General features: G+C 30.3%; 1 protein-coding gene across 1 annotated transcript; it reads left to right on the top strand.

Moving 5' to 3' along the window:
* The first annotated feature begins 3,274 nt into the window (after positions 1–3,274).
* On the top strand, positions 3,275–10,015 carry LOC123888087 (probable F-box protein At1g44080). The gene is made up of 2 exons (XM_045937049.1): positions 3,275–5,736; positions 8,707–10,015. The coding sequence occupies exons 1-2, from the start codon at positions 5,628–5,630 to the stop codon at positions 9,786–9,788; spliced, it is 1,191 nt and encodes a 396-aa protein (XP_045793005.1). The 5' UTR covers positions 3,275–5,627; the 3' UTR covers positions 9,789–10,015.
* Positions 10,016–13,920: the final 3,905 nt, after the last annotated feature.

The raw sequence follows: 13,920 nt of genomic DNA on the forward strand, positions 1-13,920 counted from the left end.
TAATGGTGGTATGATTTCTTTTATAAATTTCATTTGAATGTCTTTATTTGTTATCATGTTATTTACTTGAAATATTTGTGTTTAAGTCATTTGTGAAAAGATGTCGCATGTGCTTAAACATTTAGTCTCATAGCGATCGTTAGCAAAACGAAACACACCCGTAGTCTGATGTTTGCCGTCACCTCAAATATGGCGAGGTATTATGTTTATCTAAGCAAACTCGAGGTAAGATCAAATAGTATGATGCAGCCCTACTTCATCATAATTTTTATTTTTTTTTGGAAAAGCAAATTTTATTAGAATGAATTATGCACAAGATGTGTAAAATTCACCACTCCAATCTTAGTTACAATACAAGGCAGCCACCAATACACTTCAACATAATTTTTTTGATTCAATTTATTGAAATACTTATTTTAATTTTATATTTTCTGATTTCTAAAGTGATTATTTAACGTTTTTCTGCAACGGTTTACTTTTATTTTTTTATTTATTTTTTGTTACAAGGTTTACTTTCATTTTTACACCCCTGAAAACAATTAAGTGGATGAAGAATGTATTTATAGTTAATAGTCATGGTTCAAAACTTGTTTTAGTAAAAAAAATGGTTTAAAGTTGTTATAATTTTTTTATTAGTAAACTTCTAATCATTTAAATTTGATTTGAAATAAAGTTATATTCCGTATTTCGTTATGGTTGTATGTGGACTTGTTCACAGAGCATACTTTTATAAATGATTTTAAACAAATTCTACCGGACAAGTTTTCTTAGGTTTTATTTTATTCCATTATGTGTTTTGTATTTTGTTTTTGTATTTTAATATACAAACATTAGACATTTCGATCAATCTTTTAGTTTTTCATTTCAGTTTGTAAAATATTTTCTTGTAGTATTATAATTTGATGATTAGACATCTCACTTGGTAATATCGAGATGCAGTTTAACAAGATGCTTCAAAGTCTAACTATCAAGTGAATGTTACATTTCACCCAAACTTTTTCTTTTTGGAAAATGTTATTGATTGCCTCCAAAATCATAGTTAAGGATCTTAAATTGTAAAAATGGCACTTTACCATAGTAGAAGTAGCTTACACTCAATTGAAAGTAAAATAATAATTCTACTATGAAAAGTATAAAATAAATGTTATTTATACTTTTTCTTTTATAAAACATCCAATAGTAAAAATGGCTTAGTTTAGTAAAGTTGTCATGTTTTTTGACATCATTGTATTTTGTTTTCAAATATATGTGTAAAAATCATAAATAACACTCATTATGAAAAGGAGGGAGTACATTTTATTATACTTTTAATATTTCAATTCTTTTTTAAACCTAATGGATAAATTATTTGTATGAAGATATATTTATCATGAAGAGTAATACTATTGAAAATTGATTTTTATGTTTGAATTTAATTTTGGTTTTTGAAAATTTCATATCTCAAAACTGAATTTGGTTTTGATATTTAAATTTTTTAAAACTTAAACAAGGCACCAAACGGTAGAGTACATAAAGCTGAGATGGACATAAAGTTGAGATGGTTTCAACAGAACCTCCTAAACTTGAAAATAAAAAATAAAAAATAAAAAATAAAAAATTTCCTATATTTTGAACCCCTTTGAGTTGTTTTTGCACCATGTCCAACAAAAGACAAATCTGTTCTAACATTTATTTTCAGATTTCTTTATCTCTTTACTATCTCTCTAACCCTAAACCAAAAATTCAACCAAACCTTAACAATCGTTTTAATGAGATAAATAATTGGTTTCTCATTTGTATGGCGTATTTGTGTCAAACTAACTTGTTTTTTACTTCTAACAAGACAAAAAAAAACTGATTAAATTTGCAAAGTTTTGTCAAAGTGAATTTTATCCAACTATGACGCATGATAATCTTTCCAATGTTTAGCAATCTTTGATTATAATAAATAATGATCTTTCAAAAATATTAATTGAAATTAATGACAAACTGTTTATCAGTTAGTACTTTACCAACTTTTAAAGTTAGCAATGGTTTTACCATTATAATAAATCATGATAACAGTTGAAAAAGATATTTTTTTTTAGTATAAAGATTGTGAAGACAAGGTTACTTCTGGAATAAAACATAGAACTTTAAAATTATTAATGAGAAAATTAGATTCCTTTGTCTGAATGTTTTTTTTAAAGTGTTCCTTATAAAAAGGATCGGAGGGAGTAATAATTGTTTCTAGAGCAAATACAATTTCATACCAAATCACCGAAGAGAAAACAAGAGGAAGACGATAGATATATGTGTTGTGATACACAGCAAGAATGCAAGAAGAAGAGAAATGCAGTCATGTAGTAATGAGGGAGTAGTACGGAAGACACTATAAGGAAAATATATGTTGATATTTAAGCGTAGGGATGTTAACAGGGCGGGAATGAGCGGTGAGTAATTTACCACACAATTCTCCACCATTTAAAATGATCTTCATCTCTGTCCCCATTTTCCGATTCGGAGAATATTCTTCCTCCATCCACATCTCTGCGGATCCCCACAATTTTAGTAGAGATCCATCAACATTAAAAAATTATCAAATTTCTATTATTTTCAATCAAACTAAATGAAAAAAAAAAAGTTTAATCATAATATAAATAAATATATGCATGTGTGAAAATAGAAATAAATAAAACATATAAAATACTTAAATATATGCATATAAATGTTATTTTAATAAAGTGTTCGGGAACAGAGTCTCCATGGGACGGGAGATAGGAAACTAATTTACGTAATCAAATGAAGATGAAATATGAACACGGTAATGAATATTCATTCATTTTCTATATTTTTTTTTACCTCTCCTAACCAATGTTTCTCTATATGCACCGGTTGGGGATTGAACCCAAGTTCAAATAATTAAGGGTCCCAAATATTTACCACTTGTACCATATTTTGATGTTATTTTTCTGTATTGTTTTAATGTCAATAAAAAAAAAATTTAAAAATAAGAGTATCCCATGTGGATTGCCATCTAAATATTTTTTTAATAATAAAAATTAAGAAAAAACAACCTATATGAGGGTGTGATAAAAGATAAATCATAGAAAGAAAAAAAAGAAATAAAAATAAAGGATTGTAATTTTGCCTATTATATAGCTTAGTTGACATTGCACTTGATAATCGATGTTCGAATTCTGATCATTTAACTTATTCAACGAGTTAAATTTTCTAATCACCGACTTACCTGAAGAAAAAAAATGTACACACTTTAGTGGTAGAAAATTTCAAAATAAAAAACAGAAAACCACCGAAAAGAGTAAGACAAGTTGTTAATTCTAAGGACGGAACACTAACATCATCATTGATCGATCTTTGATTGTGTTTTGCATCCATCACCACCATGCCCCAAACTTCTACTGCTTCTCGATTCAACTCCAAGATGAGATTTTCCTTCTCCTTATACAAAGCTATGCTTCAACTTTTCTACTATTTCGTTTATACATCAATGTGTTTGTAGAAAGTCCTCAATGAATAAAATCTCAGTTATTTCTAACAGTAACAACTCTTTTTCTTATAATAATAACCCATGATTCTTTATATGCTTAAACAAGTTTAGGGGTTTGCTGCTATAAGCTGCATTTATAGCCTTGTTAAATTTAGTCTGTCCTTGGACCGGATACCGAGTTTTTCTTAAAAAAAAAGAACATTAGATATATCAAGTGCGTATTTGAGTGTCAGTTTTGCACCCTTGTTTCCATGTCATTTCATAAATCAGAAATCTAGAGTGCTTATGTTTTTTGGTTTCAATTTAAGTGTATGTTTGGTATCACAGTGAGTATGCTAGAATCACGGCGATCCACCATGATTAGCAGAAGCTATTAAGTGTAACTTTTGGCAAATCGTGGTGGGTCGCCGTGATTCTGATATATCCAACATGATACCAAACATTGCTAAATCTGTTTCTTAATTCTCCCTCATCGCCGTAATTGTTTGTTTGATGCTACTTTCAAGTGTTTTTCTACTGTCATAAATTAAACAATAGAAATGCCAAGCTAGAAACATGCCTTGCTGGTTCAGTCATTGTAAGCCACAACGGAGTGAAGGTATTTGTGCCTTTGGGTTAGATTCCAGAAATAATTAAGATCAATATTCATTTATGGTAGTTGCAAAATTTTGGTAAATCAACTTTTACTTAGAATAAGGTTACATGTTGCCAAATCAAAAGGCTTAAATACATTTTTGATCCCTGTACTATACACCTTTTCCAGTTTAGTCCATAATAAAATTGTCTTGAAACATAGAAAATTTGATTCTGGTCCTTTTTTGTTTGTTTTAGTTCTTGTAATATTTACTATAGCGTCTATATAGTTCTTATTCCAAGGACAGAAATAGATATAGTTCACATTTTACAATGATTAATTCTGATATGGACAATATAGTGACTAGTTCCAAAACATTGAGGACCAAAAACAGCTTTTCCTATGTTTAAAGGATTAAAACTAGTTAGAAATTGTTTTAAGGACTTTTAATTCAAAAGTGGTGTATATTGTAGGGACTAGAGATCATTTAAATCGAATTAAAATTTTAAATGAGTCAAATGCCGCCTGAATGCTTCTTGCTGACTTAAGCAAAGATGCTTCATGAAGGTTCACACCTCTAAGATGTAAGTTAATCCTTTCTGGTTTAGGTAAGGTTCTCCTTTAATTCTATTTGTTACTGTTTAAAAAAAACACAAAATCATACTTAAAAATAATTGCTTTACTAGGGATACATAAGAGGGGAAAATAGTCCACTGGAAAGATTGGATAATTACAAAATAGTTGCTTTACTGGTGTTAGATATTTGCCATGTTGGATACTCCTTATTCATTAATTGAATCCTGCTAATCTACATACTACAATCTTTCTAAAAAATTTAACTATCATTCTAATCCACACATGTATTTTAATCTATAAGCATTAATTTTTCATTTTACTATTATGCTTAACTATGTTGCATCTTTTTGTTTTCAGAATTTCCATGTCCTCTTGAAGGTTTCGTATTGTATCCAGGTTTTGTGTCATATATGTGCTTCTTGCATAGTTAGCCTATAAAATACAATTCTTGTCAGTGTTACGGATTCATTTCAGAAAGCATCATAATGTAATTTGACATTTAAATATTATATTTTTTTGGATAAAATGTTATTTGATTTGTTAATTTATGTTAACAAATAATGCAAAATAGTAAAATAGATTATTATTTATTCCTTTATGTTTAATGGTAGTTCCTTTCTTTATTGATATATACGTTCTCTTAGCGGTATTTCCTTGACTGTATTCGCAATAATTATTTTAATGAGATTTCCCTTTTTTGCGGCTTTTGCCTTTATTCAACTTAGTTTTTTAAAATATTTAAATTTAATATTCAGAGTTCAACACATAGTAACAAATGTTGAGTGAGATTTGATACAAGTAGGTCACTAATTTTATGACGGAGGGAGTGACTTCTATGTTACAAATTAAATAAATGCATTTCTGTTTCCAATTTTGAAAGCATCTTTATTTGGCGATGACGTGACCAACGGGGGGCGAGCTTTGACGTGTTTTCCCTTCATTTTACGAGAGTTCTTTTTATGTACTCTGTATAAAAGAGTTTTAAGCTCAATAGTATACCACACAGAGATGCAAGTAGACAAGATGGCCTCGACGAAATTAGGAATGGAGCAAGGGAACAATGAAGAGGATTCTAACCGATCTAATAGTTCCAATGCATTGCCTCTATCATCATCGGGTATGGTTTCATATATACTCCATCTTTTAATTTAGTTAATTTTTTGGATGTATGATCGTTCTTGTCATATCGTTGTCCGTATATATTTTTTAAATTGAAGCATTAAGTTCTTAACATATAGTTTTGCTGTATTTATTGTTTTGAGACTGTTTTTTCGCTATTTGATTAAAATTTTTAAAAAGTATGTATTGTGTCTCGTGTGACTTTTGCCACTGTGGAGTCTGAGGCAGTAGCTGAACCATGATCGATAGGTTACCAGATAGAAGCCTTATTGTTCCCCCAATGTTCTCCTTTGTTGAAATTTCAGTTAAATTTTTGACGTTCTTTCAAATATTTACATGTTTCTTGGGTATTTGGTAATTTACTTGTGTTGGAAAGCCACATTAATTTCAGCAACTCTTGGTTGCCAGCATTACAGCCTACAGCATATCTTCATTGTGTTGGGCTTGGTGTGAGGTGTTGAATCTCAAATCAACGTGTTTAGGTTAAGTAATGCATTTATGAATTTCACCTTTCAAGTCAATTTTGTTGGGTTCAGTTATATTCTAAGTCCAATATCTAAGATGCTATAAAAGCTTATCCTAGATCTGTTGTTGGGTTGCCCAAACCTTCCATCCTCTAGGTGCATAGCCCTGTACGTGAGGGGGAGTGTTGGAAAGTAGCCTTAATTGCAACTACTTTGGGTTGCCTTCATTGCAACGTCCATCACCCTTCATTATGCTAGGTGTGACGAGGTTTGTTTAGTCCCACACAGCCTAGAAATAAGGCCCAAGTAATGTTTATAAGTCTTAGCCTTTTCTCACCTTACAAACAGGTTTTGTAGGGTTGAGTTAGGCCTGAATCTCAAATTCCATGAACTTGCAAATGTGAAATACACTTAAAGTGTCATTTAGCTATTTTTTTTTTTTCCGGATTGAGAGAGCGAGTGTAATGGAATCCTGATGTGAAGACTCATATGATGATGTTTTGGACGATTAACAAATTAAGTTCTGATGTTTTGCACTATTGAGAACTAAATTGATGACAAAAATATTTCAAGCATCAACCTGACTACAGTTTATATCTTTGAATAACAAAAATAGGGGTTTATTCTTAAAATGGATCAAGCTTTCAAATTCCCCCATTTTATTACAGTGGCAAACTAGTGTCCAAGTATATTGGCCTTTAAAGATTCACACATTTTTGGCAGTCCTGTAATGTCAATAACGCTGTCATCGTGAAAGTGATTTTCTTTTTCTTAGTGTACGTGTTTGATGCGCTACCTATTATCATATAGATGTTTGATGTAGAGCCAATATTTGTAAATTTGGGGTGACAGATATTAAGTTGCCTGAATTTATTTTTTTGTAGAAAATAAAATAAACAAAAATGAACTAGATGTTAAGTTAGGACTCAAACTATGAGATGTAGATGTTAATTCTTTCTTAACTTTTAAGGTTAAATAAAAGGGATTGATGCTTGTCCTCATCCCTTTTCCATCATCTTTAACTTTTGCTGGTTGTTAGATGATATGGAATGTCTTACATAATTTCATAGGATTAATTTCTGTATTTCTCGGTTGATTTCATGGTCTGTTCCTATTTGACAAGAATTAGGGGTCCTTGTATAAGTTAAAGAAGGATTAATGCTTATTCTTTTGTATCTTGATTCAAATCATGTCAAAACACAATATATTCAAGTTTATTTCTCTCCTTTTATTCCTTATGTAAAATACTGACTTCAAGCTCTGGAACTTTACTATATAATGTCATTATCCTTTATTCTTTTTTATTATCTTTGGTTTCCAAACTCCATTGCCATGTCTTTCTTCCAACGTGTTTAGAACTGTTTTCCAACCACTACCACTTCCATTTCCATTATCCACCACCACCATAACATTTCCTGGCGATCTATCACCTGTTAAAAAGCTCAAGGACAAATCACACACACTGTTCTTCAGTTTGATTATCCCACCGTTTGAACTATAAGGGTGCATGACAGCACATATGAAACCATCTCAGGTTGTTTCTTTCCTCACCTAAGTTGCCTTTCTTTCTCTCCTTACTTGGATGCGTTTCTCGGTTGACTAATGGCTATCCAAAAGAAATCAGTCTAGCCTCACGGCTATCTCAAATGAAAGTTTGTTTTGCAGCAATTCCATAGAAATCAGCGTGAACCTGCTGCAGTATCAATGGTAGAAGCCTGAACCTTCTGCAGATATTTTCATAGAGCATGTTAAATTATCTCTTGGGATTAGTTTTCATATATTTTTGCTCTATCATAATTTCTCTTCCTCTTTGATTAGAATTAAAAGTCTAGTAGTAGTGTAGTACTAATGTAAATAAGGGTTGATGCATACCCTTCTATAAGCAAATCATATCAAACCATAATCATATTTGAAGTTATATCTTCTACTTCAGTTTTTCCTTATCTGAAACCCTATAACTTCAACACTAGAGGTAACTTTCAACACTAAGTTTGGACTCTCTTTTAGTCTATCTAAGGCTATTAGCAGTAGGTGTTATGACTTTACCATTATATTTGGTCGGAATAGGTAAACTATACTTATCTTCGCAATCTGCAAGTTGTTTGTAGTTGTAATAGTTATACTTTGAAGGATTATTTTACTCCTGTATGAGAACTATATCAGAATTAATGTTAAGTATGTTATGTGCACATAGTTAATGTCAAGTATGTTATGTGCATAATGTGGTTTTACTTTGTAGTTACTAATTATATGATAGAAAGTTTGATTTAAAATCATCACGAATCCTTGCTACTAGATGAGAAGCTTCAGAAATGTCTGAATTGTTTTTCAATGTGGTTAAGTGGTTGTATTCTGTTTAGGACAATGTCTTTCTTGGATTATTGTAGTGTCTGCAAATATTTCTTTATTTCACGTTCTTCCATGATATCATTAAATAAATGAATAAAAGCATATGTACTCCTCCTATTGACCTTGTAAATCACCTAACATTGCCATTGTAGCAGGGAAAAAAATGAAAGAAGACAAGGATATCAGTCCACTTGATGGGGATATGCTTGATATCGTATCTAAGAAACTGGTAAGTTTTGACGATCTCTTCAATTTTTCGGCGGTTTGCAAGGAGTGGAGGGCAGTGCATAAAATTTATTGGAGAAAATTCCTAGAATCACAATCACCGCTGATTGTGCAAACTACTAGGAATGCAAAAAGGTTTTACTCGTTTTATAGTATACCGGAAAAACGAGCTTACAGCTCTAAGTTGAGTTACTTTAGGGGTAAGTCCTATTGTGGTTCGTCTAGTGGATATCTGGTCATGGCAGGTGCCAACAATATACTTCAATTAATGAATCCATTTACAAGAAAACAGAAGATAATTGATATATCAGTAGTTAGAAAGGATTTGACATATTTTGCTTGTCGTGTATTACTTGCTTTTACCAGAGACTCTGATGAATTTGTCCTAGTGGCTTCATGCAAACGTTTCCTCGGTTTGTATGTATATCACTCTCGGAATTCTAGTTGGAAAACATATTCCAAAAGGGGACATCCATGGAAGGTTGTGGACTTTGTTTTGTTTAATAATACTATTTATGTTCTTACCTACAAGGCTGAAATAGGGGTACTTAGTCTGAACTCTGAAAGTTTGAAATTTCTAAAACTGAAGAATACCCCCAATGTACCTTCCTGGTCGTATAGTTTACTTAGTTGTGATGGGGAGCTTCTTGTGGTTGACTTTGTACCAAATAAAGTATTGGATGTCTACAGGATAGACTGGGAAACAATGAGTTATGTTAAGTTACAAACTTTGGGTGAGCGCGCATTATTTCATTCACCTTACAAATGCTATGCGCTAGCAAACCCGGGTAAGTGGGGATTTGAAAGCAACCGTGTGTATTCCATTGATTGGGATTCCATTGATCGGGATTCTGCAGAATGTGAAGTGTATTCAGGAAGTAATAATGAACTGGTGGAATGCATTATGCTTGCTGGTAGTAGTCGTGAAGTTCGTAGTAGATCAACACCTTATTGGCTGGATTGGTGTTTTCGAAATCAACATGATGAAGTTGATTATTCTCTGGTTGAGTAGCCTGTTAACTTGTCACCATTAAGCTTGTTACTCTCTGTTAGTTTGGATCGTTCCTTATGTTCCGTTTTTCATCTCCTTATATTTTAACTATCTAGACTAGAAAACCTTGGCATGGTTTCTAGTTTCATTATCTTTGCTCAGATTATGTGACTTTTGATGAATGACTTGTGAACTTGTGATCCTGGTAATGTTTTTGGTTGATCTTATATATTCTCTTGATTTGTTATTATGTCATTTGAAATATCTGTGTTTGTGTTTAAGTCATTTGAGAAGAGATGTAACATGTATTTAAACATGAAGCCTCAAATATCTTTAGCAAAATCAAACACACCCGTAGTCTGATTTGCATCGTCTCCGTAGATACGGAGAGGTATTCTTATCAAAATACTGTACAATTGACAATACTGTACAATTCCAACTTTATTGGTCTGATTTCTAAAGTGAATATTTAACATTTTTCTTCAACAAATTACTTTAGTTTTTTTCTTTGGTCAAGACAATTTACTTTTACTTCACACCCGTCAAAAAATAAATAAAGGGTAAATGCCTATTTATCCCCCCGCAAAATTATGGAATTTTCGTTTACCCAGTGCGCAAATTTTTTTTTCTGTTTACCCCCTTGCAATGTCAATATTTTTTCATTTTGCCCCCTAGATGTACAAGTGGGCATCTGACTGGAATCTTTGCTGACGTGGCATGCACACGTGGAAATACATTAAATTTGTATTTATTTTTAAAAATCCACATCAATTAATATTTTTATAAAAAAATATTTTTTTAAAAAAAGATTCTTAAAAGTTTATTATTATTTTTTTAATAATTTTTTTTATGGTCAAAAAGAGTAATAATTTTTTTTATAAAAAAAACTCTTAAAACTTAATTATTATGCTTTTCTTAATAACTTTTTTTTACTATAAAAAAAAAATTTATAAAAAAAACTCTTCAAACTTTATTATTATGTTTTCTTTAATAATTTTTTTTTACTGTAAAAAAAATAATACTAAATTTTTATGAATTTGTAAAAATAATAAAAAATAATTTTTTAAAAATAAGTTTATTATTTTTTAAATTTATTTGTTAAAATTCTTTTTAAATTTATTTTTTATTATTTTTAAAGATTCTTCAAAAAAAGAAAAATAAATTTTTAAGAATTTAGTTTTTTTTTAAATTTATTATTTCTTGAATTTTTTTTTTGCAGTAAAAAATAATAATAAAGTTTTAAGAATTTGTTTTTCAAAAAAAAAAAAATATTTTTTTTAAAAAAATAATATTAACTTACGTGGATTTTTAAAAATATATATAAATTTAATGTCTTTCCATGTGTGCATGCCATGTCAGCAAAGATGCACAGTCAGATGCTCAATTGTCCATCTAGGGGACAAAATGGGAAATTCTTGACATTGCAGGGGGTAAACAGAAAAAAAATTCGCGCAGGGGGTAAACGAAAAATCTCTAATTTTGCAAGGGGGTAAATAGGCATTTACCCATAAATAAATCGTGGTTTAAACTTGTTCTGGATATAAAAAAACGGGTCTAAACTTGTGATAACTTTTTTTATTAGTAAACTTTTAATAATTTAATTTTGATTGAAATAAATTTATATTCATTATTTCGTTATGGTTGTCTCTGGATTCAAAGAGCATATTTTTTTATAAATGATTTCAATCATAAACTCTAAAGGATAAGTTACATTTTGGTCCATTATGTTAGTATATTTTAGATGGTGCTCTACCCAAGTTTTTCTTTTCGTGCAAACATGCAGAAAAATTCGAAAAACGTTTTTCGAATTATTTTTTATTGTAAAATTTGGTAAACAATTTAAATTAAAAATTTCGAAAAACGTTTTTCAAAGTTTTCTGTGCGAAAAGAGAAGTTTGGGGGTGGAAAGAGAAATTATCTTTATTTTATTCTATAATGCCCCAAATATAAATCTAGACTAATATTAAAAGCATTACAAATAAATAATACTCGGATATATATTAAAATTACAGAGAATTTTTCGTTCAAAGCAACTAATCCACAAATCGTATTGTTTGAACATAATTAAGTACATAGCAAGATATACGTAATGAACTAGATTCTAATACATAGGTTCACACACTACATAGAGGAATCATTAAACGATAACTTATAGCCTCATAATGATTCCATCACTGCCATCTCCTACTCTTCGCCGGTATACCTGTTTACCTGGAAAAAATAAAAGGGAGTGAGTTGAGACTATAAGTCTCAGTGAATTCCTACTACACCGTTATCGAGGGTGTTAGTAGTCGTGGAGAAAGACCTATCTATAAAGGTGTATCACACAATTAAATTATCTTGATCAATTTTTACGAGGACGACCTGAGGCGAGCAGGTCTTAGGAAGCATGCATGTCCGACTGATTCCAACAATGCTCAAGCGCGGAGTTCATATTTGCTCACATTTAAAGTCATGTGGATTTCCATCATATGAAACCCAACCAGCCACAAATTATCATCATAGGAAATTTGTCTAGTGCCTCATGTGGTATTTATCATCATAGCAAAATTCTGTAAAAAATGATAACAATCCCAATTGCTCCATTTTACACCTAGTTTTTTTTTTATTTCTAAAATATATTAACACTTAGAATCACTTTTAATCTATCATTTTAATCATTGTAGCAAGTGTGAAAAGGTATCTAACTTACTACAATCACTAATTTTCGATAATCTATGTACACATCCAAAACTTAAAAAGTACACATATGCAAACCTATAGGAAATTATTTGTAATTTTAGTAGTTAAATTTTGAAAGACTATTTTTACTTTTTATGAGAATTATATTGCTAATGTCATGATTGTTCATGATAGAAAAGAACATAGGGATCATGAGCTTGCTTCAATAGATTTTTAAGAAGTCCAACCATCTGAATGTCTTTGTTGCTATGAAGGAATAGCTTTGGAATCTATTTAGTATCCTCAATCCAATAGAAACCATTCACCATTCTCTAAAATATTATTGTTGCTTCCTTTTATATATGTTTGTCCAAATAAAACCTTTGTCACCTTGTAGGTTTGTTCATATTCATAGTTTTGCTTCCTTTCATATATTTATCTTCAATAGTATAAATAGTTTTGCATGATTGTTTTTAACCATTTAATAATTCCAGGGTGTTGTTTTAAATATTGTTATAATAGTATTTTCTAGCAAAAAGCATAAATGCAATTATTTTCTAGCAAAAACGACTATAAATTGTTATAATAATGAAACAAAGGGAGAGTTATAAGGATGATTTGATAGCTCAGGTGGATGAGTTAAGGAGTCACGTAATTTCAATTGTTTAATTCTCACCATATCACCCACACCAAAAACCTATGAAGCAGGGACTTCGACATAGACACCGCGACACGACACAGACAATGTAAAAAGTGTAGGACACCGACACCACTATATATTTATAAAATATATAAATTGAGAATCAAAATATATACATGTAAATCTGTTTTAAGCAAGTTATTTCATAAAAAGAAATTTTAAAACAAGATACGATAATATTTTACCTTTATTTATCCATTTACTATCGAAAAAATTAAAAATATTGTAATTAAAATGTAATGTATTTAATCTCTCTTTGATCAATATTGTTGTTTCGAAAAAAATATTGTTGTTTCGACACATCTTTAACGCTTGTAGATATGTCTGATACGTGCCTTAGAAGAGTACAAGCAAAGAAAAAATATTTTTTTTGGGATACGTGTCGTACGAGTGTCTTACAAGTGTCGGACACCGATCAAAGGAGTGTCAAAGTAAAAGAAAAATTGAGTTTTTTTTACACCGGTATGAACTATCTGACACGTGTCGTACGAGTGTCATATGAGTATCAAACATCGATACTTGTTGGATACCTCGACATGCTTAATCATAGAGGTGTCCGTGCTTCATTGTCAAAAACTAACAATAATATTAATAACTAGTTTAAAGACCCGTGCGAATGCACGAGTCAATTGATTTTTATCCGATATTTGAGTTTGTCACTATATTATTGTAAAAAATTAATTTAAAATTAAATATTTAAAAATCAATAAGGATATAAAACTTATATTTTTAAGCTTGTATTTATCTTATATTTGTTTTTTTATTTATCTTATTTTTTTTATATACATTTTT

This window comes from Trifolium pratense, linkage group LG6 (assembly GCF_020283565.1).
Source record: "Trifolium pratense cultivar HEN17-A07 linkage group LG6, ARS_RC_1.1, whole genome shotgun sequence".
NCBI classification, from domain to species: Eukaryota; Viridiplantae; Streptophyta; class Magnoliopsida; order Fabales; family Fabaceae; genus Trifolium; species Trifolium pratense.

Coding starts and splice junctions, on each gene's coding strand:
- LOC123888087 (XM_045937049.1), top strand. CDS start 5,628: ATGCAAGTAGACAAGATGGCCTCGACGAAATTAGGAATGGAGCAAGGG. Junction 5,737..8,706: donor ATTGCCTCTATCATCATCGG/GTATGGTTTCAT, acceptor CCATTGTAGCAG/GGAAAAAAATGAAAGAAGAC.